At 51.2% G+C, this 26,434-nt stretch overlaps 1 protein-coding gene across 3 annotated transcripts in view; it reads right to left on the bottom strand.

Moving 5' to 3' along the window:
• The window catches only part of PXDN (peroxidasin), a 113,921-nt gene that overhangs the window by 57,412 nt on the left and 30,075 nt on the right, over nt 1–26,434 (bottom strand). For all 3 annotated transcript variants that reach the window (XM_031006761.3, XM_031006764.3, XM_055378696.2), the window contains exons 2-3: nt 4,238–4,309; nt 3,085–3,156 (exon numbers count right to left, since the gene is read on the bottom strand). In XM_031006761.3, the coding sequence (XP_030862621.3) occupies nt 3,085–3,156; nt 4,238–4,309 (144 nt within the window). The remainder of the gene's footprint in view (nt 1–3,084; nt 3,157–4,237; nt 4,310–26,434) is intronic.

Genomic DNA, 26,434 nt, shown 5'->3' with positions numbered 1-26,434 from the left:
TCCAGTTTAACAGGACCAGCCCTGCTAGCCTTACTTCTTACAACCCATCTAAGTGGCTCTCACGTCCTCCCTCCATGCAAATTTGCAGAGCTGACCTCACAAAGAGTTACAAGCCTTAACACGAACCACCCAGAACTCCCCAGCGACCGAGAGCCCAGTGCCCGCAGCAGAGGCCTGGCAAGGCTGTTACTTCTCTAGGCCGCATGCGTGGGAATCCTTGAACTTCCACGTAATGACTGGGCCTCAGTTTCCTCTTCTCTAAAATGGACAGAAGTTGTTGAAAGTAATGTGTGTGTGTATATACATAAAGCTCTTACAATATGGCCCCTGCACACATTAACTATTGTTCACATGGGAGTTGTTACTATACTTCTGCAGAAGGCAAGTTTAAATGTAATTTTCTGTGCCCATTTCTTTAAAAAGAAAAACAAAAACAAAGTATCAATGAGAACATCGCTTTAGACACATTTTAAAAAATGAAAGGGAATCTTTTTAAAGAATACACAGGACAACGGAATCAAACTAACATGTATGAATGTGTCTTTATAAAGACATTGGAATATAATTTGTTTTCATGAGAATAGGTGAGTATTGGCTGGCCGCGGTGGCTCACGCTTGTAATCTCAGCACTTTGGGAGGCCAAGGTGGGTGGATCACTTGAGGTCAGGAGTTCGAGATCAGCCTGACCAAAATGGTGAAACCCCGTCTCTATTAAAAATACAAAAAATTAGCCAGGCATCGTGGCGCACGCCTGTAATCCCAGCTATTCAGGAGGCTAAGGCAAGAGAATCCTTTGAACCTGGGAGGTGGATGTTGCAGTGAGCCGAGATCACACCACCGCACTCTAGCCTGGGCAACAAGAGGGAAACTCCATCTCAAAAAAAAAAGGGTGAGTATTGACCATAATAATAAATTGTGATTTTCTACTTCATCATAGAGTTGACCCTTGAATGAGTCCTAACTGTCTCAAGAAATAATTTCATTAAGCAATGTGAACTAAAGGGAAGGCTTATGCCTTAATAGAAGTAAATGGAGTTCCAAGAAATAAGAACTACTCAACCTCTACAAGTATACTTTGGTACTGACTCAATATAGAAGGCTGAAATAATGAATAAATTTCAGGAGAGCTCTTAAGCATTTAGGTTGTACACAGTTGAAATCACAGCATTTAACTCTCACAGTTTCCTAAATCAGCACTCATCAAATGCACTCCACCAATGAGAGCTGAGAAGCGGAGGCTGCAGTTTCCTAAATCAGCACTTATCAAATGCACTCCACCAATGAGAGCTGAGAAGCAGAGGCTGCAGCTGCTGGGTGAAGGGGTCCCCGGGCCTCTCTGGACAGCTTCCCTCCTCTACCCTGATCTTTAGTCCGTTTCTGAGTCATGACCCACGGCCCCTTCACCACTGGCCTGTGCTTCCTCCACCCCAGTGATCTGTGTCCTCCACCACCAGGGACACCGCAGTTGGTTACCGAGGGAGAGAGGGAAGAGTTTGGAGTGTGGGCGCTCAGAGCCGGCTGTGCAGCAGATGAGGTCGGAAGAGGGTTATTGAAAAGAGATCAGTGAAAACAGAGCATCCCCAACAACTCCACTTTGAACATGTTTGCTGAGTGCATACTAAGTTGCTCTTAATAATTCAAAACCAGTGACAAAAAATGAAATAAAATATTAAAAAACCTGTTAAACCTATTAAACACACATATACACACACAAGGAATGCTGGCTATCAGCTGACTGGATCTACTTTCCAGGAAACAAAAGCCCTCTTCTGGAACTTGCACAACATTCGAAATACCAAAAAAAAAAAAAAGGGTAAATAAACAAATAAAAGGCCTGCCTCTCATTTTAGAAATGTGGGACAAGGCTTCGTCATGTTTATATGAAATTAAAAATTAACACCCTATGCCACAATGATGGAGGGAAAAAGGATGTATGTAACACTGACAAATATCGCACAGAGGGAATATATTTTAATAAACAGAGTTAAAGGTAGCTCTGTAATTAACAATCACAGACACAGCTAGAATCAAAACAGATTTCAGAGTATACATCAACAATAACAAGACGACTTTGTTTTAAAAATCAAAATAACTACAGCATTAGGACAAATACCTAATGCATGTGGAGTGTAAAACCTAGATGACGGGTTGATGGGTGCAGCAAAGCACCATGGCACGTGTACACCTATGTAACAAACCTGCACGTTCTGCACAGGTATCCCAGAACTTAAAGTAAAATAAAAAAAAAAAATCAAAATAACTTAAACATGTTTAGGTTCACATATGATAAAAATTTCCAACAAAAATGGCTGAAATAAATAATTTTTATTAAAAATAGCTCTCTTTGGAAAGTGACTAAGTCTTAAAAGAATACTCTTCTAAAAGCACATGACACACACTTCTACTCTGAGTGTTTTCTTCACCTTTCCAATTTTATAGCAAGTATGTGTGTGACTGAGACTAAACCAGTACTTCCCAGGAAGCTCATTTTCTAAACTGCAAAACTGATCTCAACGAGCAGAAGATATGTTAAATGAAAATAAATCGATTAAAATCAGTTTTTAAAAGTGAAATAAAATTTAACTGCACAAAAATAAGAGGTGAAATCACTTAGCGGGAGACAGGAAAATCTGCAGGAATTAGTGACACTCCACCGGGGTTAGTTATTTCGATTTTACATGTCACCTGCAGCTGGCAAGGCAACCGGAAACTATTTTGATAGCTGATTTCTGCAACACACCTATCAGCTGTTCATATCGGCAACTCACTGGGTCATCACTTTCCCCTCTGGAAGCATCACCATCATTTCCAGAGCGATTTTCAGAGGCTGTGCATTTTCATTTTATGCAATCCACTTTACTAAGGCTTAGTGATGAAACACTAAAAATCACATAAAGTAGCACTTTATATCACTGACAAGCTATTTTAATAATCCCAGCTAAATGTTTACTCACCTTCTCAAAATAAAACATCACTTGAATGAATATATTTACAATAATTCATAAGCAGCACGAAATTCAGCTCTATTTTTAAGTAATCTAGATACCATAAGCTTTTAGGTTAAAGAACTGATCATTAACTTACAGATATTTTAAATTTTCCAAGTCTTCAAATGCTCCACTAGGTATCCTCTTGATCTGATTATTGTTGAGAAGCCTATGAAAGAGAGTCAATAAGAATTTTAAAAAATAACAGAAAACAAACTTCGAAGTTGTGTTAAAACATTCCGACAGGCTTGGAAAAGGTCACATTGACAATTCAGTTACAGCCTCGCCATCAACATTCAACGAACGCTGAACTCGCAGGACAAAACACAGCTTTCGCGTTTAACCATCATGAAGAAAACATTGCTCAGCAATGGTGTCCGTACCACTCCACAGTTACTACCTTTTGATACAGCGGAGAAAAAATTCCTTCTCTCCTACAGAAGGGAGTTTGTATCTTTATCCTGCTGTCTCTTAGATTTTCTATTTTAGCCAGGACTGTGGCCAGTGCTAAGGCAGTCATGGTGGGAGGGTGGTCTGGGTGGACAGACGTGCCACGAAAGGTGGGCCCTGTGGCCCGTGCTCCATTCGAGCGCACAGACAAGGGCCTGGGGTGAGAGGCCCCGGGCCACTTGCCCTCCAGGGTCAACAGTGGATAGGCGGCCCAGGCAGTCCCACAGTCCCCATGACCCTGCCTTTACACCGTTGTGCTCAGTCCTGGTGCAGAAGGGAACCAGCTTCCACTGCACTGGGCGTGTCCTGCAGAGCCTGAGGTCTGCACAGCAATGCTGGACTTGGCCCTGCCTGCTCCCTCCAGGCATCATGGGACTGCCTTGAACCCTCACTTAAGTCCACCCCACACTCAGAAGAAGCACTGTCCTCCTGCTCAATCTTGCCACGGAGGAGGTGCAGGAACACACAGAGGTCAGCCTGACCCAGCAAGAGCTGAGTGATTCTGGAGCAAGTGACCCACGTGAAGGCCAGGGACAAGCTTAGCGGTCAGCATGGGTCCCAGTCAACATGCCACGGACAGGCACACAGCCATGAGACGAGAAACACAGTGGCCACAGTCCTGGCATTCACAGTCCTGGCATTCACAGTCCTGGCATTCGGGGGCATTTTCCAGCCTCACTTTCCTGCTCCACTTTTCCCCACCCAAGCCCACTGACTGTGGATGATGAGTTCTACCTACAGATAAATAATGTAATGATTTCTATTTTTCTATTAGTTTCCAATAGAATATTTCCACTCACAATGTGTTCAAGTTCCTCAGCCGCCTGAATGCCCCAGGTTGGATCTCTCTGATTCGGTTAAAGCGAAGATCTCTGTGAAGAAACAAGAAGGGTATTATTACGTGAAAAAAAATCTACAAACATCGCTACACCTTTGCTGTTCTTAGTTTCAAAATGGTGACAATGCATTTAAAATGTTAAACCATCCAGTTCACTCCTTCAACGAATCTTCTTGTTCACTGAGGCTAGTAAGTGTATGAATTTGTGTCTGAATGGTGGAACACCAGTATCCCATTACAGAATTTTTAAAACCAGTAATTATGGGGAGAAAAATTACATAAACTACCTAAACACCCTATCTCTGGCAACCCACTGGAAAATGTCGTGTCGATAAGTCTTAGGATAATAAACATAGGTTAGGTTTGATGACATTCAAGAAGAGAGTCACGCCACCTGTGCAACTGAGTAAACACCTTAGAGTTTACTCCAGTGATTTCCTGAGCTGGAATTCCGCTCTTCCTTAGTCAATGACCTAAACTGCTACCTTCATGAGATTTAAACTGAATGTTTCAAAACCACAAAAGTGAATTCAGCATGCTAATTGGGAAAATAGGCTTTCTCACATACGGGTTTTACCCTAATGGTTCCAAATAGGTATTTTCAGTAAAGTTAAATGTCCACTGTTAAGGCAGTTATTTATTTATATTTCGGGGGTGGAGAGAGGATCCGAATAGCCCATGAGAGACCAGAGAGTACGCAAGAATCGACACAGAGACTGAATCTGGTGCTGGAAAGAGAAACACTTCAATTCCTGCTGATCTGATGCTCAGGCAGAGCAAGCTGGGAGGCCCCAACCACGGAGGCCACGGGCCTGGGGGCAGCACAGGCAGCCAGGTCAGAGGCCTGAAGGCAGCGATGGGAAGTGCAGACACGCAGAGGCGTCGGCTCTACCCTTGCAGACAGCCCATCCCAGCTTGAATTAAAACTATAAATTGAACAGGTATAGAAACCACTGAAAAATAAACAGAAAGACCAATTTCTTTATCAAATACTCTTAGAAAAATTAAAATTCCTTACTCATAGGTCCAATCTCTTTTAATATCGTCCAGTAGGGATTGGTACAGGTTGAACTGTGTCTCCCCGAAATCCACATGTGGAAATGCTCAGGCCCAGTGCCTCAGGTGTGACTGTGTTTGGTCATTAGGGCATCATAGGTAAGGTCAGGGCATTAGGGTATCATAGGTAAGGTCAGGGCATTAGGGTATCATAGGTAAGGTCAGGGCATTAGGGTATCATAACGTAAAATGTTTATAACCTTCTAAGGAATCTGATTATCCTATGCCAATGTAATCACTGTCAATAGTTCGTAGAATTGGTTCTAGTTTATGGTTCAATAAGATACTTCAAAAAAAGTATCTGTGTCACTGACAGCAACAGCATCCAGCCTAGAGGTCAGTGAATGAAATGTGTCCCTCCCAGCACCGCCCCCGTGCTGTGGGTCAAGTTCTCCCGGAGGAGAAGGGGAAGGCGGCCCCCCTCTGCGCACCTGGCCCTCCTGGCCGTCATTCCACGCTGTGCCCTCGCACCCAGGTTCGCTTTCCTCAGTGATACCCACTGTCCACCAACAGTCTCCTCACACGCACCCTCCCCCTGCACCGCCATGCTCCTCTATAAACAGATGAGATTTTAATTTACATTCATATTCAGAATATCACTAGTGGCTCCACGGACTCTCCACGCAGGAGCTGCTGAAAGTCAGCAGCATCGAAACTGGAAGGCGGTGCTGGAGGAAGACACGGGAGGGGAAAGCAGCCATCCAGGATGCCCACTCACTCCATACGGAAGACACAGATCAAGTACAGATAAGGAGAGAATTCTGACCAGCTGCAATTGCAGGATAAACAAACAATTGCAAAGAAGCTCCCGTACCTGAGACACAGCAAGCTGAGGGGCTTCCCAGCATCTGAACAGGTAAGAAAGGCTGTCCCGGAAGGCCGAGCCACGCATCACAGCTTAGAGCAAAAATCAACTCTGACCACATCTAATCCAGAAACCAAGCTGCTCCTCCAGAGCAGAGGATGGAGTGAGCCCCACTTATTCTGGCTCCTCATTCCCCGTGGGAACCCACACGCAAGCCACAGAGGAGGCAGCGGCAACAGCGTGGAAGCTGGAAAGCAAGATGTGGACTTGGCTCCTGGAGCCTGGGAAGACAGCAGGAAGAGCTACAAAACCACCTTCCTGACATGCAGGCCTTTCCCCAGATCTGAAGTCGGTGCCACCAAAACCTCTAGAGTGAAGGACGGAGAGGTGCTGTCCCATCCACATGCCCCTGTGCCCTGGGTCTGAGCACCTGAGAGGTGGCCTAGAGTGATGGACAGAGAGGTGCTGTCCCATCCACAGGCCCCTGTGCCCTGCTGGACAGAGAGGTGCTGTCCCATCCACAGGCCCCTGTGCCCTGTGTCTGAGCACCTGAGAGGTAACCAGTGTTGAGTAAAAGTGCAAAACTCACACTGGACCTCAAGGACTTCCTACAAACAAATAGAACATAAATATATCTTCGATAAAATTTTATATTGAGTGCATGCTGAAACATGTACAAGTTTGGCATGCAGAGTTCAATAAAACATTTTTAAAATTAACTGTTTATTTCTAGTTTTTTCACGAAGTGACCAGAAAATGTTAAATTACATAAGTAGTTCTCATCACATTTCTGTGGACGGCACTGGTCTAGGTTAAGGGGATCATTTCACAACCTGCTCACAGCAGTTAGACCTGCCACCATGTTCTAAGGCAGACCACCAAAAAAGCCTTCTACTATGAAGAGGGTAAAACAAACGGTCCCCTTTACTGCAAAGGGGGTTATCTAAGAAGACAAAGTGAAACCATAAAAAAAGAACCAAACTGAAATTCTAGAACTGAAAAATATAATAGCTGAAATGAAAAGCTCATTGCATGGACTTAACATATTGAATACTGCAGAGGGGAGAGGACTTGGGAGCTACTCAACATTAGAAATGATCTAATCTGAGGAACAGAGATGAAGAAACACTCATACACCAATAGTTATACACACACATATTCATCTGCATGTCTGTGTGTTTACATTTTCTGTCTGATACCACAGCACATGAAAGGAGCTAGAAAGATTGTCACCAAACCGGACTGTGTGTTTGGGGTGGGCTGACTTACAACACAGCTACATCTGCACACATGTTACTGGAGGGGACTTGCAGCTGCCTCAGAAACCCTCCTGCTCCAGAGCAACAGAAAGGGCAGAGGGTCCAGGTTCTTGTGGCTCCATCCCTGAGAGACAAGCTCAGGGCAAGAAGACACCACAGACACAAGAAGCCAACATTCGTTTCAAATATGAACCCCAACTTCAAGGTCACGAAGACAAATACAAGGGCTGATTTTTGCCTGAATCATTTCTTACTGGTGAGATTCTAGAGAGCTCAGGAGGAGACTGTTCCACAGCACCAGTGCTTGGGAGCCTGTTAGAAAAGCAAATTCTGGGCCCCACCCCAAATCTCCAGAATCAGAAACTCTGGGAGTGGGTCCCAGTAACGTGGGTTCTAATAAGATTTCCAGGTGATTCTAAGCAAGGTAAAGTTTGGAAGTCATTGTTCTTCGGGAATGCTGAAGATATAATGCAAATACACACTATGTATATTTTTAAGCGTGCGTGTGAGGAGATATAGGAAAAGCATTTGCACACACACGCGAACTCATAAACACTAGTAGCAGGCATTTGCTTGTTTCCTCTGCATTTCCATGTCTGATCCTTAGCTTACTGGTCATCATTGACATAAAGCTTACAATAAATGTAGAGCTAAACTCTCCAATTAAAAAGTACTTAAATTTAAGTGCCACATGTAAGTGCTCCCCACTTTACAATTTTTAAAATAAGCTTTGCACATGTCTGGGCAGAATAAGACTGTGGGGAGGCATTTGATCCCTGCATTATGCACCTACATATGACTCAACAGCTTGACAAACAGAATTATTATTTTAACAATCATAATAAATAGTTCCACAAATAATCCTAACGGGGGGGAAAAAAACTTCCCCAAATTTTAAAGATTGAAAGAGCACTTCAACAAGCCTTCCTTGGCTCTTCCCTGGGGCTCCGTGCTCCCACCTCGTCCTCCTGCAGTGACGTCTCCCCAAGGGGCTGAGGGTACTGGAGAGGGACCCTGGCAGATGTGGCGGCGTGGCCCTAGCTGTGTGCCACATGCCAATGAGTGGACCACTGGGTCACCTGCCCTCCGCAGCTGCAGGACCCTTCTCCCAACAAGCAAGGGGCTCTGGCACTCCCTCTATGAAGTAAGTTGGCATGATGAGCATGGAGACAGATTCTAGAAAGTTCTGGGAAACCTATAAGTGGCGTGATTACTAAAGCAAGTGGAACACAGATGAACACTGAGGGCTAACATCAGGCAGGGCATCCATGAACTCTTGCTGAAGCCAAGGCCAAAGCCCCAGGAGACTGCGATAAAAACGCCACACCCCTGCCTGGGTAAGCGTGAGGGGTGCATCCCTTCTAAAGCCTGGGGCCCTAAACCATAAAGCACCAATGACAGTAAGCAGCGGTGAACAAGGTCACAGAAGGACGACAAGTTTGTGTGTGAAAAGTCCTTCATAAACAGCAAAACTATGTAAATATCCATTGTGAACATCCCCTGCAATTCCAGTGGGTCTTATCAGCTCATTCACTGAACACACAAAGCATGGATCTGGGGCAACCTCTGAGCTAGGCAGCAGCACCTGCACTTGGAGAAGATCAGTGCATACAGGGAACCCTTGAGAGCTCCCAGAAATGGTAACTGTAGGGCAAGGTCACCCCCTACTTCAGAGTAACAAAGGCATGTCCTGGGGAAACGGTCGAGCACACTAAGGCACAGCACATGAAGGTGGCTGACTGAGGGAAGGGAGGAAAGAATGAGACCCAGGTTAGAAGAAATCCCTTTCCTGGACAAATCGGAATTTAGAAACTAAGAAAGATCAGGTAATTTGTCTAAAGTCAGTCAGTCTGTAAGTGGCAGAACTAGAAATGCAATTAGAGTCGGCCCAGGGCTCTTTTCTCAGCATTAAAATTGCTCTCATTGAAGGCATTTCAAGAGGTTAATCCTCCCTGGTAGAATTCACCAGACTCCTCCACTTACATTCAAGAGTTCTCCCAAGTGTTAGAGCAGAGCCGCTGCCTCTGACCTACTTAGGGAACGTCGACGCCAACACAAGCCCTCTCAAGTTTAAAGAGAAGACTGCAATAACTATTAAGCATGAACTATGAATTTTTCAATTTACAGTCTCAAAAACAGAACACAGATTCATTTACATTTTACATTTAAAAAGCAAGTGAACTTCAAGTCAAGGAGTTTTAGGGTAGTTTTTGTGTTTCCTTTTGTTTTGCTGTAATGTTTCCATTATTCTCAAATCTTAATGTACTAAAAATCCTACCGGAAAAAAAAAATGTCAAGAATTGTAGTGTTTGGAACGAAACATCAAAGTACAGGTTTACACTCAATATCAAAATCACAAGTCACTGCAGAACCACAGAATAGTTGAAGGTTAGAACTAAAAGGAAGCTTGGAGATGCAAGTTTTAATCTAATTCCCTCCAGGGACTTTTGCCATTAGATTCCCTTTCACAGTAAACTAAAATGCACAGACCACTTGGTAATGCTTAATTTAATCATTCCAAAGTTATGAATTCTAAAAAGCGGTCATTAAAGATTATTTTATAAAGTTTATTCTAATACCTTCCATAATACTGATTTTTAAAATAAAACAGTCTTGACTTTTCCCATATGCAAGTCTCAGATGTGTTTGAATTCATTTTTAAATATAAAAAATTAAGAATTTGGCCAGGCACAGTGGCTCATGCCTGTAATCCCAGCATTTTGGGAGGCCGAGGCCGGCGGATCACCTGAGGTCAGGAATTCAAGACCAGACTAGCCAACATGGTGAAACCCCGTCTCTATTAAAAACACAAAAAATTAGCTGGGCGTGGTGGTGGGCGCCTGTAATCCCAGCTACTCGGGAGGTTGAGGCAGGAGAATCCCTTGAACCCAGGAGGTGGAGGTTGCAGTGAGCCAAGGTAGCACCATTGCACTCCAGCCTGGGCAACAAGAGCGAAACTCTGTCTCACCAAAACAAACAAACAAACAAACAAAAATAAATAAGAGTTTGCCAATTTGCCAACAAATTCAAAGTTATACACTATATCGTTCGGTTCGAGAACGAAAATTATCTCAATTATGGAATGAAAATTTCAGGTGAGAGCATTGAAATGTAAGAAGTTACTCTCATGATGTGATGGGAACTCTTGCCTTTTGTTTTTTCTTGCACTAGTCATGTAAGATAGGCCTATGTTTCTAACTAATAAGAGCCAGGGGTTACCTGCAAATATTCCCCACAAGCTATGCACTTCAGAGGTGAATTGTCTTTTTCTCAATATATTTTTATTATGACTTTATCTTTGTTGTCTAGATTTGTATTTTTATTTATTTTTTTTGACACAGAGTCTCACTCTATCACCCAGGCTGGAGTGCAGTGGCACGATCTCAGGTCACTGCAACCACCGCCTCCTGGGTTCAAGCAATTCTCCTGCCTCAGCCTCCCAAGTAGCTGGGATTACAGGCGCGTGCCACTGCGCCCAGCTAATTTTTGTATTTTTAGTAGAGACGGGGTTTCGCCTTGTTGGCCAGGCTGGTCTCCAACTCCTGACCTCAGGTGATCTACCCGCCTCAGGCTCCCAAAGTGCTAGGATTACTGGCATGAGCCACCACATCCAGCCATTGTCTGGATTTTTTTTTTCTTTGAGTATTTTGTGCATCTTAACATGTTACCTAAGATTTTTGATCACATTTGGATCACGATGTTAAAAATTATCTTGAAGCTAATGTCAGAAATATCATTTTAAGCTCCTCATTAAGGTACAGGATTTCAACACGAATGTGCCTTCCTGAAGTAAATCACAGCGATGATGTTGTGGTTCTTTGTCATTCGTGTTGCTCAGCAGTGAGAACACACAGGATACAGCAACACAACCAAGGCCAGGCACAGTGGGAGGCGGAGGTGGGTGGATCACTTGAGGTCAGGAGTTCGAGACCAGCTTGGCCAACATGGTGAAACCCTGTCTCTACTAAAAATACAAAAAATTAGCCAGGCGTGGTGGCGCACACCTGTAGTCCCAGCTACTCAGGAGGCTGAGGCGGGAGAATCACTTGAACCCGGAAGGCAGAGGTTGCAGTGAGCTGAGATGGAGCCACTACACTCCAGTCTGGGCGACACAGCAAGACTCTGTCTCAACAACAACAAAAAATCAATATAACCCAAAGGCTCTTAGACTGTGCTGCTTCAGAGAGGCAAATATGCAAAGTGCTTTACTGATTTTAAAGGTTGGAATTATAACCGATGCCACACGCCCTCCCCCAGGATGAATACAGGACAGAAGCCACCACCTGGCCCTGCTGGGAAAGGCGGGAGGCGGAGTCCTATCTCCCCATCCCAGTCTTGCTGAAAGTGGGAGGCTGGGGGAGTTTGAAAAGCTGCATCCCAAAGCCAGGCCATGTGGTTTTCCATTAACATTTGCCTGACCTAAAATCGCTTCAGTGCTTCCTACTAAGGACTGCCTTTCATCACTGAAGGAACACTCAGAGCTTGTGTTCCGAGAGTCACAGATGGCAGTGCTTTACCACAGGGTTGAGTACATCCATGCACTTGGGGTGAATGTCAGGAAGTCTCACGTGGCCCACTGAAGTCTGTGAAGGTTTAGGACTTCATAATGTACTCGCTTCTGTACTTAACATATGTGACCTGAGCCACTCGTGCAGGCGGCCACAGTGACATGAAGGGCACGGACGAGTGTCAAGCCTGCACACCGGCAGTCGCAGGAGAAATGGGTGCCCAGAGTGGAGGGCAAGGGTGTATTTTGGAGGAAGAGTGGATAGGACCACTGAGGTAGGCTGTGTGGTGTGAGGGAAGCCTCAGGATGCCCCTTACTTCCCCTGCGGGTGAAGGGGAGCCGCAGAGAAGCGGGCTCAAGGTGGGAGGTGCGGAATGGGGTGGGGGACGCGGGATGGGGTCAGGGGTGTCCAGCTGCCTCGGTCCAGTGGTAGTGCTCATGGCTCCCTGAGCCCCCACGGCTGCAGACTGAGCGTTTGCGCCCCGTCAAATTTGTGCTAAGACCTAATCCCCAAGGGATGGTGTCGGGAGGTGGGGCCTCTGGGAGGTGAGGAGGCTATGACGGTGGTGCCCCCAGGGTGGGATGACTGCCCTTATGAAAGGACCCCGACAGCGGCCTTGTCCTGTCCACGATGTGAGAGGACACGAGGAGAAGGTCCCTTCTCTGAACCCGGGTGGCCCTCAGCAGACACCCAGTTGGCTGGTGCTTGATCTTGGACTTCCAGCCTCCAGAGCTGCAGGGGTGAATTGGTAACTGCTGCTGTGTTTACAGGCTGCCCCGCCTATGGCTCCTCAGAGACGCCTGAACGGAGTAAGACATAAGACGCCCACTAATAATACCATTAATGAGATCAAATTACGTTAGTCAGGACCTGCCTGGCCCTCAGCTAAAGAAACCTGGCCTCAATCCTTTGGCTGTGAGGGTCATTTCTTGTGGGATCCCGGAGTATCGCAAATACCTGAAGGCAGAAGGAGCAGAGGAGGCTTGAGTGGAGTGAAGATCTATCTTGGCTTCCAGGCAGCGGGAAGTGGGGTCCTGCCCATCCTCTCCCCCTGCCAGGTGCCACCCCCCCAACCCCGGCACAGTGTCCCCTGTCACCGAGGTTTCCTCCAGGACGCAGGGAACAGCCTCAGCCTGGGGCAGGCCCCACCAGGGCTGCATGGACGGGGCAAGGAGCTGTGCTCTAAGAGAGAAGGGGAGACAGAAGCTGACTCTCCCACATGTCACAGATGCCACCCCAATGACATGTGTGAACCCCAAATATCTCAGACAGGTCTCGGCCAATTTAGAAAGTTTGTTTTGCCAAGGTCGAGGACATGCCCATGACACATCCTCAGGAGGTCCCGATGACAAATGTCCAAAGTCTTCAGGGCACAGCTTGTTTTTTTTGTTTTCTTTTGCTTTTGTTTTGTTTTGAGACAGAGTCTCACTCTGTCGCCCAGGCTGGAGTGCACTGGTGTGATCTCGGTTCACTGCAACCTCCGTCTCCCAGGTTCAAGCAATTCTCCTGCCTCAGCCTCCCGAGTAGCTGGGACTACAGGCACCCGCCACTACGCCCAGCTAATTTTTTGTATTTTTAGAGATGAGGTTTCACCGAGTTGGCCAAGCTGGTCTCGAACTCCTGACCTCAGGTGATCCACGCACCTCGGCCTCCCAAAGTGCTTGGTTTTATACATTTTAGGGAGGCACAAGACATCGATCAATATATGTAAGATGAATTTGGTTCAGTCTAGAAAGGCGGGACAACTCCAGATGAACGGTGGGCAACTCCAGGTGAAGGTGGGGACAACTCCAGGTGAAGGGGGGACAGCTCCAGGTGAAGGGGGGGCAGCTCCAGGTGAAGGGGGGGCAGCTCCAGGTGAAGGGGGGGACAGCTCCAGGTGAAGGAGGGACAGCTCCAGGTGAAGCGGGGGACAACTCCAGGTGAAGCGGGGGACAACTCCAGGTGAAGGAGGGGCAACTCCAGGTGAAGGGGGGCAACTCCAGGTGAAGGCAGGGCAACTCCAGGTGAAGGGGGGGACAGCTCCAGGTGAAGGGGGGGACAGCTCCAGGTGAAGGAGGGACAACTCCAGGTGAAGTGGGGGACAACTCCCGGTGAAGGAGGGACAACTCCAGGTGAAGGGGGGGCAACTCCAGGTGAAGGGGGGCAACTCCAGGTGAAGGGGGGGCAACTCCAGGTGAAGGAGGGCAACTCCAGGTGAAGAGGGGGCAACTCCAGGTGAAGGGGGGGCAACTCCAGGTGAAGGAGGGACAACTCCAGGTGAAGGGGGGACAACTCCAGGTGAAGGGGGGGCAGCTCTAGGTGAAGGTGGGGGACAACTCCAGGTGAAGGGGGGGCAACTCCAGGTGAAGGGAGGGCAACTCCAGGTGAAGGGGGGGCAACTCCAGGTGAAGGGGGGACAACTCCAGGTGAAGGGGGGGCAACTCCAGGTGAAGGGAGGGCAACTCCAGGTGAAGGGGGGCAACTCCAGGTGAAGCGGGGGACAGCTCCAGGTGAAGCAGGGACAGCTCCAGGTGAAGGAAGGACAACTCCAGGTGAAGCGGGGGACAACTCCAGGTGAAGCGGGGGACAACTCCAGGTGAAGGAGGGACAACTCCAGGTGAAGGGGGGCAACTCCAGGTGAAGGGAGGGCAACTCCAGGTGAAGGGGGGGACAGCTCCAGGTGAAGGGGGGGACAACTCCCGGTGAAGGGGGGGACAACTCCGGGTGAAGGGGGGGCAACTCCAGGTGAAGGGGGGCAACTCCAGGTGAAGGGGGGCAACTCCAGGTGAAGGTGGGGGACAACTCCCGGTGAAGGGGGGCAACTCCAGGTGAAGGGAGGGCAACTCCCGGTGAAGGAGGGACAACTCCAGGTGAAGGGGGGGCAACTCCAGGTGAAGGGGGGCAACTCCAGGTGAAGGGGGGGGACAACTCCCGGTGAAGGGGGGCAACTCCAGGTGAAGGGAGGGCAACTCCAGGTGAAGGGGGGACAGCTCCAGGTGAAGGGGGGGCAGCTCCTGGTGAAGGGGGGCAGCTCCAGGTGAAGGGGGGCAGCTCCAGGTGAAGGGGGGACAACTCCAGGTGAAGGGGGGCAGCTCCAGGTGAAGGGGGGGGACAACTCCAGGTGAAGGGGGGACAACTCCAGCTGAAGGGGGGGCAGCTCCAGGTGAAGGGGGGGCAACTCCAAGAGGGGAGGGAGCTTCCAGGTCACAGGTAGATAAGAGACAAATGGCTGCATTGTCTTGAGTTTCTGATGATCTTTTCCAAGGGATGCAGTCAGATATGCATGTCTCAGTGAGCAGAGGGTGGCTTTGAATACAATGGGAGGCAGCTTTGCCTTGAGCAGTTCCCAGCTTGACCCTTCCCTTTAACTTAGTGATTTGGGGGTCCCAAGACTTACTTTCTTTTCATACAAGTCTTGGGAAGCAACCATTATCACATGACATTAATAAGAGCAGATGATGCATCATCCGTCAGTGTATTCCGAGGATGCACACACGAGCTAGTTAGTAACCAACTAAAAATTAACTGAAGTTACAGAAAAAAAGACAACAGTACTAAGAGCACAACCCCGATGTCGCCCAGCACTGCCCATCACGTGAGAGCCGTGAGAGCAGAGGGCACGTCTGCACACATCCCAGTGCCCTGGGCCTCCCCGGAGCCGTGAGAGCAGAGAGCATGTCTGCACACATCCCAGTGCCCTGGGCCTCCCCGGAGCCGCGAGAGCAGGGCGTGTCTGCACACATCCCAGGGGCCCTGGGCCTCCCCTGAGGGAGAGGCAGACCGGCTCAGTTCACTCCCAAACCCACATGACCCACTGAAGACACTCCCTCCACGAAGGCTGGGGTTGGGAGGGGTGAATGTAGGAGGCAGCCATGTGCCACTCCCCATGAGCCCAGATGCAGGGTGCGGCTCCCCACGACCTGGGATGCAGGGTGCAGGGTGCAGCTCCCCATGACCTGGGACGCAGGGTGCAGGATGCAGCTCCCCATGACCTGGGATGCAGGGTGTGGCTGCCCACGACCTGGGACACAGGGTGCAGGGTGCAGCTCCCCACGACCTGGGATGCAGGGTGCAGAGTGCAGCTGCCCACAACCTGGGACGCAGAGTGCAGGATGCAGCTCCCCATGACCTGGAACGCAGGGTGCAGGGTGTGGCTCCCCACGACCTGGGACGCAGGGTGCAGGGTGCAGCTCCCCACAACCTGGGATGCAGGTGCGGCTGCCCATGACCTGGGACGCAGGATGCAGGGTGCAGCTCCCCGTGACCTGGGATGCAGGTGCAGCTGCCTATGACCTGGGACGCAGGGTGCAGGGTGCAGGGCGCGGCTGCCTATGACCTGGGACGCAGGATGCAGGGCGCAGCTGCCCATGACCTGGGACGCGTGGAGTGTCACCAGCCCTTTTGGAGAGTTTCCCGCGTGGAGTGTGGGGCTACAAGGAGCAGTTCTCCGTCCATTACGGCCTCCCCCAGGCACTCCAGGCCCTGCCGCTCAGGCATCCATGTGGCTTGGACACCCCTCGAGGCTACTGGCTTCTCTGATCCAGCTTCTTCAGGGTCTCCAGACCTCAGTCAGAGCGAGAACTTGGATCCGACTGGATGCCAGATTCAAGTTCTACCCTGCCCTCCGATTCCTGGGCTCTCAAACCCAGAAACCGTCCCAGCGTCTCTGACCTTCAGTGAGAGTTAGGAGCTCCTGGGTTATTCTATGAAATTGGGAGCCGGTCTGTCCAGCACCTAAAGATCTATCTGGGAGGGTGGGGCTTCCCTGTCCCACTGGCGGCCTGGTATTCACTGGGTCACAGTCCTGCCTCCATGTGATATCAAGTCCTCTAGGGAGCAAGTGCAGTAACAACTGTTTAAATCACAAATAGGACACGGTCTCACTGCAAGCCACAGAATCTTACATCCTGCTGGCATTGCCAGAAGCCAGTCCCTGCCCCACTAATAAAATAACCTGAGAGCACGCTGCAGTGTTCACCAATCAGCTCTAAGCATCACCTGCCCCACTAATAATACAACCTGAGAGCACGCTTCAGTGTTCACCAATCAGCTCTAAACATCACCTGCCCCACTAATAATACAATCCGAGAGCACGCTTCACTGTTCACCAATCAGCTCTAAGCATCACCTGCCCCACTAATAATACAATCTGAGAGCACGCTGCATTGTTCACCAATCAGCTCTAAACATCACCTGCTCCACCAATAATACAATCTGAGAGCATGCTGCAGTGTTCACCAATCAGCTCTAAGCATCACCTGCCCCACTAATAATATAATCTGAGAGCACGCTGCAGTGTTCACCAATCAGCTCCAAGCATCACCTGCCCCACTAATAATACAACCTGAGAGCACGCTTCACTGTTCACCAATCAGCTCTAAGCATCACCTGCCCCACTAATAATACAACCCGAGAGCATGCTGCATTGCTCATCAATCCCAGATGCCTCATCCACGCCTTCTGAACATCAAACTGTCAAATCGAAGTAATCAGAAAGAAATTATGATTTAATTGTGATATGTCTGACTTTTGTGTAAACAATCAACCCACACTTTTCACCCAAATTTCTGGAAGCACGAGGTTGCCATAAGTCTTCCAAAAATGGAACAAAAGAAATCCCTGCAGAGGGGCTATCAGCTGTCAAAGACGCAATAACTGCGTAGAAGAGGACAAAAAAGGGGAAGACATTTCCCCGCACGAGGCAGGGAATGAACACACTCTGGGTTCTTCATTAAAACTTGGTGCAGAGGAGGGATTCGTACCAAGGTGCCGAAAGCGACAATCTGCAGATATCCTTCCCCTAGCAGCAATTCCGGTGACTGTCTAAAGGGAAGAAGAATCACCAGCGTTTAAGAGGAACGCATTTAGGATCTACGTTTTACCACACTTACGTCAGCATCCTAAGGGCTAGAGAGGAACTCCTAAGGCACTGGAAAGTTACACAAAGCGAGAGAACGGAAACCAAACGCAGGCAATCCTCAGCGGAGCTCTTCTCCAGCTGGAACAATGAGCTTTGTCCCGAGAACAAGGGGGGCACGCCCAGGCCTGGAAGCTGCAGGATGAATGGGACTTCTCAAGTTATCCTCCCACCTCCCCGCCAAGTAAACCCGGGAGCTGGTGTTTGTTTTGGAGCTGGCCTTGCTGGAGCTGAGATCGCGGGGCTGGGCTGGCTGTCGGCATGTGCCCTGGCGCAGGCCCAGGTCTCATCACGCACCCTCTGTCCCTGCCATTGTTCTGCAATTAGTTAAGAGGGGGAAACATGCTTCTTACAACCCAGCAGGATGCTTTAGCCGACAAAGCTCCTGGATTTAAAAGAGGTTCGCCCTTTCATGTTCCAGCAGCTCCTCTTTGGTCTGGGCCTGTAGTTTGCCCCTGAGGCCCCCTGTGGATGGACTGAAGGGCTTTGCTCAATCCCACCCAAACACCAAGAACCCAGTCAGCCTCCGCCCTTCGCGGGAAGCCTCTTCCTGACTAGAATGACAAAAGTCATAAGAAGCCCAAGTGATTCTCAATCCTCCTTTACAGAGGCAGAAACAGAGGCCGGGGAGGTTCCGCCCTGACCCACGATGGCAGAGGAAGGGGAGAGGGTTCCCTGATGCAGTCATGCACCCAGAACCCCCGACTCGCCCCGCAAGGAAGAAACAGTGAGAGCTCCCTGAGCTGCCCTCACCTCCAGGCCATGGTGTGACGGAACCTCCTCTCCCAGGCATCTGAGTTGCAGGGCACTGGGCACGCCCAGTTCATAGAAATGGGGGCATCTTTTATGGTATCGATTTGGATCACCTCACTTCCTGTGTGAGACACAAATCACGAAGAGCACATGGAGTCTGGTGTGCCCAGCTGGGTTCATTATGAGCCTCTCTAAGTGTACAGGTTTTATCAAGTACAGTTTTTTTAAGGAGTCACTGATGATGCAGAATGCTGGCTCCAAAACACAGTCCTGCAGTGCCCTTGACCATGGTGTTGTCTGATTTCACAGATGGCACGGTGACAGGCATGATCTGCTGAGGCTGCCAGTTCACCGCGGGAGGGAGCTGGTGGCCGGTCTTCCCCACGGGAGCCAGGCTCCGTCCGGTCCCTGCGCCCTGGCTCTGATCCCACCCGTGGAACTGCAAAGAACATCCCAGCTCCTGTGCTCGCCGCTCACTCATTGGTACTAGTGACACTTCTGCAGTTCATGGGCAATGCTGACCACAGGTGCGGGGACTACGAGCACCGCTGTTCAGTGAGGAGGAGGCCAGGCACCAGCAGGTGACCACGGCGCTCGCTGCAGTGAAAGGCTCAGGAGGAGGCCCGGGAGTAGCTATGGCTGCAGGGTCAGAGAGGGCCCCAGAGTGCGGGTGCTTGATCTGACGAGGGCAGGGTGTGTGGTGTTTGCTGAATGGACACTGTGCATGGCCCCACAGAAGACAGGGTGAGGAAAGGGCCTCTAACGGAAGCCACAGCGGGGCTGGGGTGCAGCATGCCTAGGGGACAGCCGGAGCCAGCTTGGAGCTTCCCTTTCTTTATCTCAAACACTCTGAAGGTTCCAAAGTCAGGGCCATTGAACAAGATGCGCTCCTGACTGCGCTCCCACTCCGCACCTGCCCGGCCCCAGGAGGCCGGCAAGGCGGCTCCCATCGGTCCTCCCGCTGTCACCCCCATGCGGTGGTGTTATCAGGAGGGGAGGCTTTGGAGGCCACGCACTTTAGATGAGGTCCTGAGAACAAGCCCCATCATGAGATTCGTGTCCTTCTAGGAAGAGGAAGAGACCCAGAGAGCGTGTTTCTCTTTCTCCACCGTGTGAGGACACAGAGAGAGGCCATCATCTGCAGACCTGCAAGAGGCCCTCACCAGAACCCAACTCTGCTGGCATCTTTGATCTCAGACTTCCAGCCTCCACCACTGTGAGAAAATAAATCTGTGATTCAAGCTGCCCCATCCGTGGTATTTGTGGGGCTGCCCAGGCTGCCCAATGCAAACAGCACACACTGTCTCCAAGTCCTTCCCGTTACCCAGCCACCAGAGGAGCACACGCAGCTGCAGAGAGGAGAACATCTGGGTTCCTCCAGTTTTGCACTATTATAAATAGCCCTGCAATGACAAGCTTTTGGTACATCCCATCTGTGATGCGTGTTAATATACTTATGAAACAGGTTCCTAGAAATGGCACTGCTGTGTCAAAGGAGACACACGCCGAAGAAGAGCTGCCGTCTGCTGCTCACTTGCTAGGTGTGGGCCACATCTATAAATACAGGTGTTGCCCAAGCCTGAAGGTCAGGAACTTGCTCAAGTCTGACCGTAGCACATGGATCTACAAACACCCAGACCCAGGCCGCTGGGGGCGCAGCGTTTCTGGGGGACAACTGGAGACAGCAGCACACGGTGGTGGTATTAGGAGGTGTGAAGCCTTTGGAGGTGACACACGCTAGATGAGCACCCGTTCCAACAGCATTGTTTCCATCAGCACCCACCCCGCCAGCACCCACCCCACCAGCACCCACTCTCCACCAGCACCCACTCCACCAGCACCCACTCTCCACCAGCACCCACTCCACCAGCACCCACTCCACCAGCACCCACTCCACCAGCACCCTCTCCACCAGCACCCACTCCACCAGCACCCTCTCCACCAGCACCCACTCCACCAGCACCCACTCTCCACCAGCACCCACCCCACCAGCACCCACTCCACCAGCACCCACTCCCCACCAGCACCCACTCTCCACCAGCACCCACCCCACCAGCACCCACCCCACCAGCACCCTCTCCACCAGCACCCACTCTCCACCAGCACCCACTCTCCACCAGCACCCACTCCACCAGCACCCACTCCACCAGCACCCTCTCCACCAGCACCCACCCCACCAGCACCCACCCCACCAGCACCCACTCTCCACCAGCACCCTCTCCACCAGCACCCTCTCCACCAGCACCCACTCTCCACCAGCACCCACCCCACCAGCACCCACTCTCCACCAGCACCCACCCCACCAGCACCCACCCCACCAGCACCCACCCCACCAGCACCCACTCTCCACCAGCACCCACTCTCCACCAGCACCCACTCCACCAGCACCCTCTCCACCAGCACCCACTCCACCAGCACCCTCTCCACCAGCACCCACCCCACCAGCACCCTCTCCACCAGCACCCACCCCACCAGCACCCACCCCACCAGCACCCACTCCACCAGCACCCGCTCTCCACCAGCACCCGCTCTCCACCAGCACCCACTCCACCAGCACCCACTCCACCAGCACCCACTCTCCACCAGCACCCACTCTCCACCAGCACCCGCTCTCCACCAGCACCCGCTCTCCACCAGCACCCACCCCACCAGCACCCGCTCTCCACCAGCACCCACTCTCCACCAGCACCCACTCTCCACCAGCACCCTCTCCACCAGCACCCACTCCACCAGCACCCACTCCACCAGCACCCACTCCACCAGCACCCACTCTCCACCAGCACCCACTCCACCAGCACCCACTCCACCAGCACCCACTCTCCACCAGCACCCACTCCACCAGCACCCTCTCCACCAGCACCCACTCCACCAGCACCCACTCCACCAGCACCCACCCCACCAGCACCCACTCTCCACCAGCACCCGCCCCACCAGCACCCACTCTCCACCAGCACCCGCCCCACCAGCACCCACTCTCCACCAGCACCCGCTCCACCAGCACCCACTCTCCACCAGCACCCACTCTCCACCAGCACCCACTCCACCAGCACCCGCCCCACCAGCACCCACTCTCCACCAGCACCCACTCCACCAGCACCCACTCTCCACCAGCACCCACTCTCCACCAGCACCCACTCCACCAGCACCCACTCTCCACCAGCACCCACTCTCCACCAGCACCCGCCCCACCAGCACCCGCCCCACCAGCACCCACTCTCCACCAGCACCCGCTCTCCACCAGCACCCACTCCACCAGCACCCGCTCTCCACCAGCACCCGCTCTCCACCAGCACCCTCTCCACCAGCACCCACTCCACCAGCACCCGCTCTCCACCAGCACCCGCTCTCCACCAGCACCCACTCCACCAGCACCCACTCCACCAGCACCCACTCCACCAGCACCCACTCTCCACCAGCACCCACTCTCCACCAGCACCCGCTCCACCAGCACCCGCTCCACCAGCACCCACTCCACCAGCACCCGCTCTCCACCAGCACCCGCTCTCCACCAGCACCCACTCTCCACCAGCACCCTCTCCACCAGCACCCTCTCCACCAGCACCCGCTCTCCACCAGCACCCACTCCACCAGCACCCGCTCTCCACCAGCACCCACTCTCCACCAGCACCCACCCCACCAGCACCCTCTCCACCAGCACCCACCCCACCAGCACCCACTCCACCAGCACCCTCTCCACCAGCACCCACTCTCCACCAGCACCCGCTCCACCAGCACCCGCTCTCCACCAGCACCCACTCCACCAGCACCCACTCCACCAGCACCCACTCTCCACCAGCACCCACCCCACCAGCACCCGCTCTCCACCAGCACCCACTCCACCAGCACCCACTCCACCAGCACCCACTCTCCACCAGCACCCACCCCACCAGCACCCACTCTCCACCAGCACCCTCTCCACCAGCACCCACTCCACCAGCACCCACTCTCCACCAGCACCCACCCCACCAGCACCCACTCTCCACCAGCACCCACTCTCCACCAGCACCTGCCGAACCACTAGGCTGAATAAAAGGAGGGCCACCTGCAGGATCCACTGGGGGAAGGCTAGTGCTGGTGGAGGCTCTCTGGCGGTGATGACGCCCCTAAACAGCCAGCTCCCACTGCATTTGGGAGCCACGAACCAAATCCTCACTCGGGTCTGCGGAGATCTCAGCTCCCTATAAATAGGGGCCTGGACTTGTAACTGCTCTCTCGGGAGGCAGGAGGCTGACCCAGGAGGTCCTCCTCATCCAAAGCTCTGCTTCACTCAACCAGCGGCTCCCATCTCAGCTTCCCAAGACAAGATGTCAGGTTAACACAACTCTCAAGTAATCATCCAGTAAATTATTTTAAAATTCTTGTCAATGAAAATGTTGAGGAATATATATCGATCAAGATCAACGAGGGTAAAAAAAAAAGCCATTTTTTCTCTCCAATTAATATAGACTCAGAAAAGAAAGAACTGAGATAATATTAAAAGCATAGGACAGAAAGCTATTTACAAAGAAGACTGGGAAATAAATCAAAGTACTGACAAATTGAAAGGAAAAACTACATTATAATTTTTATTACGATTTTAGGTTTCTGAGTTTAATCAGCAAATGTAAAAATGCAGTGATAATATTTAAATATTAGGCTTCTCTGGGATTTAATGGCAATATCATTTTCTTCTTAAGGTGATGTTTCACTTTTTTGTAATGCATCATGTCATAAAATAATCATAACACTAAACCTTGTTTTACTGGGTTCAACTTTTTATAACCAGCCTATAGAGAGACTATGGAAGACAACTGTTTGGAGGGTCAGGTTGAAATGTCAAGGAGCCTGGTTCATGTCAGATCACATAACCAACAAAATTCCAAACAGGCAGAAAGGGGAGAAGAGTGGAAATCTAAATTTGCTAAATTCCTCTTCTTCCCAGCAGCGAATCCCCAGGGACGGCCTGAAGTAGAGGAGGTCACACATGGCGGCCTTGTGGTGGAAAAGCGGCCAGCAGCAGAACTAAAACGAAAACAGTCGGATGAGACTCGGGCGGGGAAACCGTTATTCTTAGTTTTAGATTTTTTTTTTTTTTTGGAGACGGAGTTTTGCTCTTGTTGCCCAGGCTGGAGTGCAGTGGTGCAATCTCGGCTCCCTGCAACGTCCGCCTCCCAGGTTCAAGAGATTCTCCTGCCTCAGCCTCCCGAGTAGCTGGGATTACAGGCATCCGCCACCAGGCCCGGCTGATTTTTTGTATTTTTAGTAGAGATGAGGTTCACCATGGTGGCCAGGCTGGTCTCGAACTCCTGCTCTCGGGTGATCCACCCGCCCTGGCCTCCCAAAGTGCTGGGACTACAGGCGTGAGCCACTGTGTCCGGCCGTTTTGGAGTATGTTGTATATTTTTTCTTAAAAAGAATACTCCTTTAATTAAAAGTAAATGAATGAGTCACACAGGTGGCCCCTGGTTCCTAGACCTGGTGATCTTGGGGCCCGAGTCCCCAAGCCGCTGCACCAGGCCCCTGCCACCCTCCCACCTCTCTCGCGTCACAAGCAGGGCCCTCAGGATTCAGACACGCTCCCCAGCGCCTTGCAGAGCGAGATCTAAAGCAACTCTAATTTTCTGCACCAACGATCAATTACCGCAGAAGAAAGAAGGCTGAGCCTCTCCCTGCTACAGTTTTGTGCTGTGGTAACTCAGCCTGGCCTCCGGGCTTCCATCCCTGCGAAAAGAAGCAGGTGGATCTGACAGGAGACACCCGGGCAATCTGCGGCTCAGAGGTCTTCCTGCCTCCAGTCCAGAGCAAAATCCCCACCTGGAAAACCCATTCCAGACTCCTGCGGGTGACTGCAGGCTGGGGAGGAGTAGAAGGGGCACCTGCCTCTGACAGGAGAGCCCTGGGGGCCGCCTCTCCCCACTGGCCGCTCCAGCACCAGAGGCTGTCTCCCTCATAGCCCAGGGTGGCCGCATAGGGGCTGTACCTCCAAATGGACCCCGGGTGGGCGGGAGCCTCGGTCCCCCCGAATGCTCGTGTGCTCGGGGCCTTGGTGTGTGCTCCTGCTCCTTGCAGTCGCTGCAGTGCCCCCGGAGCATGGGGGCACAGACTGAGGGGTGCACCTGAGGCCCCGGGCCCCCGAGAGGTAAGAGGTGGGCAGCCAGGCAACCCCAATGCAGGCTGCTCCAGAGCACAGCATCTCCCCGTAAGTGTCCTGGGGTGTTCATTGACCCCACTTTTTTGGTATTGCTTAAAAAGAGACATAAGAAGAGAACTTAAGAGTGCCTCAGCAGGCGGGAAGGAGCTCCCAGAGCCAGGAAGGCACAGGCTCCCAGGCTCTCCTGTGCGGGCCGGGCACGTGGGTCGCAAGGGACAGCGAAGTTTCATGTCACCCTGAAACACGGCCCAGCCTTGGCAACCTATGATAACATTGGCACTGGCGGCTTTGGAAATGGCCTTCGGATAAACAGCTTCAAGAAAGCGCATCCGTCACCTTTGGTGACTTCCCCGCCGCAACACCCATCCACATCCAGGATACTGTTTTTTTTCCACCACCTCATTTATTGCTCTTACATCTGCACTTGATTACTATGGATTTACACGTCACACCCACGGCACCCTTGCGTAGGTAGTTGAGGGGTCAACCCCAGCCCAGGTCAAGCCCTCCAAAACCCCAGGAGCCACTCTTGGGAAGGTTCCCCTGTCCCCCGATGGTCCTGCACCCTGGCCCACTCGCTCCCATGCCTTTGAGAGATCAGGTCTTGCCTCTGCCAAGAAGATGGGGCTACTGTGGGAGCAGGGACCCTGCCAGTTACACTTCCTAGAACTTCCAACCCCTTCCTCATCACCACCAATCCTCACCCAGCAATGACCGCGGGTCCACGCTCAGGGAAATGCCCCTCCCACAGCAGGCCCAGTGCGCGCGTTCCCTAAAAGGCCAGGTGGGGACATCTTTGCTTGAGGTGCAGATCCTGGCCTTGCAGTTCCTGAATTCTGTCTCTGAAGCAGGAATGCGGCTACAGAAGAGGCAACCCGGTGGCTGTGGCCAAGCTCCGATAAGCTTTTATTTATGGTGCTGAAATTCCAATTTCATAAAATGTCCACGGCATGAAATATTTACTCTTCTTTTGATTTTTTTCAGACATTTAGAAATGCAAAGTGCATAGCTCTTGGGCTGGACAAACCAGGCCTGGGTCAGATGGGGCCCTTGGCCAAGGGCACAGGAAGTAGGGGGTCCCTCTCCAGGCTCTGGGAGCCTGGCCTGGCGCCCTGTCTTGCTCACCCTGTCCCAGATTAACCTATTTCTAGCATTTATCTTTTGGGAGCATCAGGTTTTAGGCCACATATGAACACGCCACCCATTAATACAAAGCCCCCTCCCCCCATCCCCGGCTTACAAATAAACAACACAAATCTGTTTGTTCATGCATATACAGTTTACTCTTTGGGAAAAATAATCCAAAACGTCTTCCATGGGTGTTAAAATATAAAATCAGTATTTTTCCTGCCTTCCAGTCAGAAAAACTTGGCCAGTTTTGCGTTCCTGAAAACTTCTTCCAAAGCCATTTCATTCTGCCCCAGAAAGACCCTGCTCCGGGGTTAAGGGCAAGGACAGTGGGGTCATGAGAGGGGAAAGAGCCAACGGTCATCTGCTAAAGAACCAGGCACGTGAAACAACTGCAGGAACTCCACATTTCCCGCTAAGTATGTCCGGGAAAACACTGCAGGCCGTCATCTGTCTAATTAGAAACAGCCACAAAAACAGCGACGGAGTGGGAGCCAATTCCCAGCAGAATCATGCAAATGAAATCCCAGATGAAGAGAAGTGGGAACTCAACTCAGCTTCTGCTGAGAAACTGTAAACGCCTTCCTGTTATGAAAACAGGACACAGGTGCAAATAAGGGG

Source organism: Gorilla gorilla, chromosome 12, assembly GCF_029281585.2.
Source record: "Gorilla gorilla gorilla isolate KB3781 chromosome 12, NHGRI_mGorGor1-v2.1_pri, whole genome shotgun sequence".
NCBI lineage: Eukaryota > Metazoa > Chordata > Mammalia > Primates > Hominidae > Gorilla > Gorilla gorilla.
This window is presented reverse-complemented; position numbering and strand designations above follow the sequence as displayed.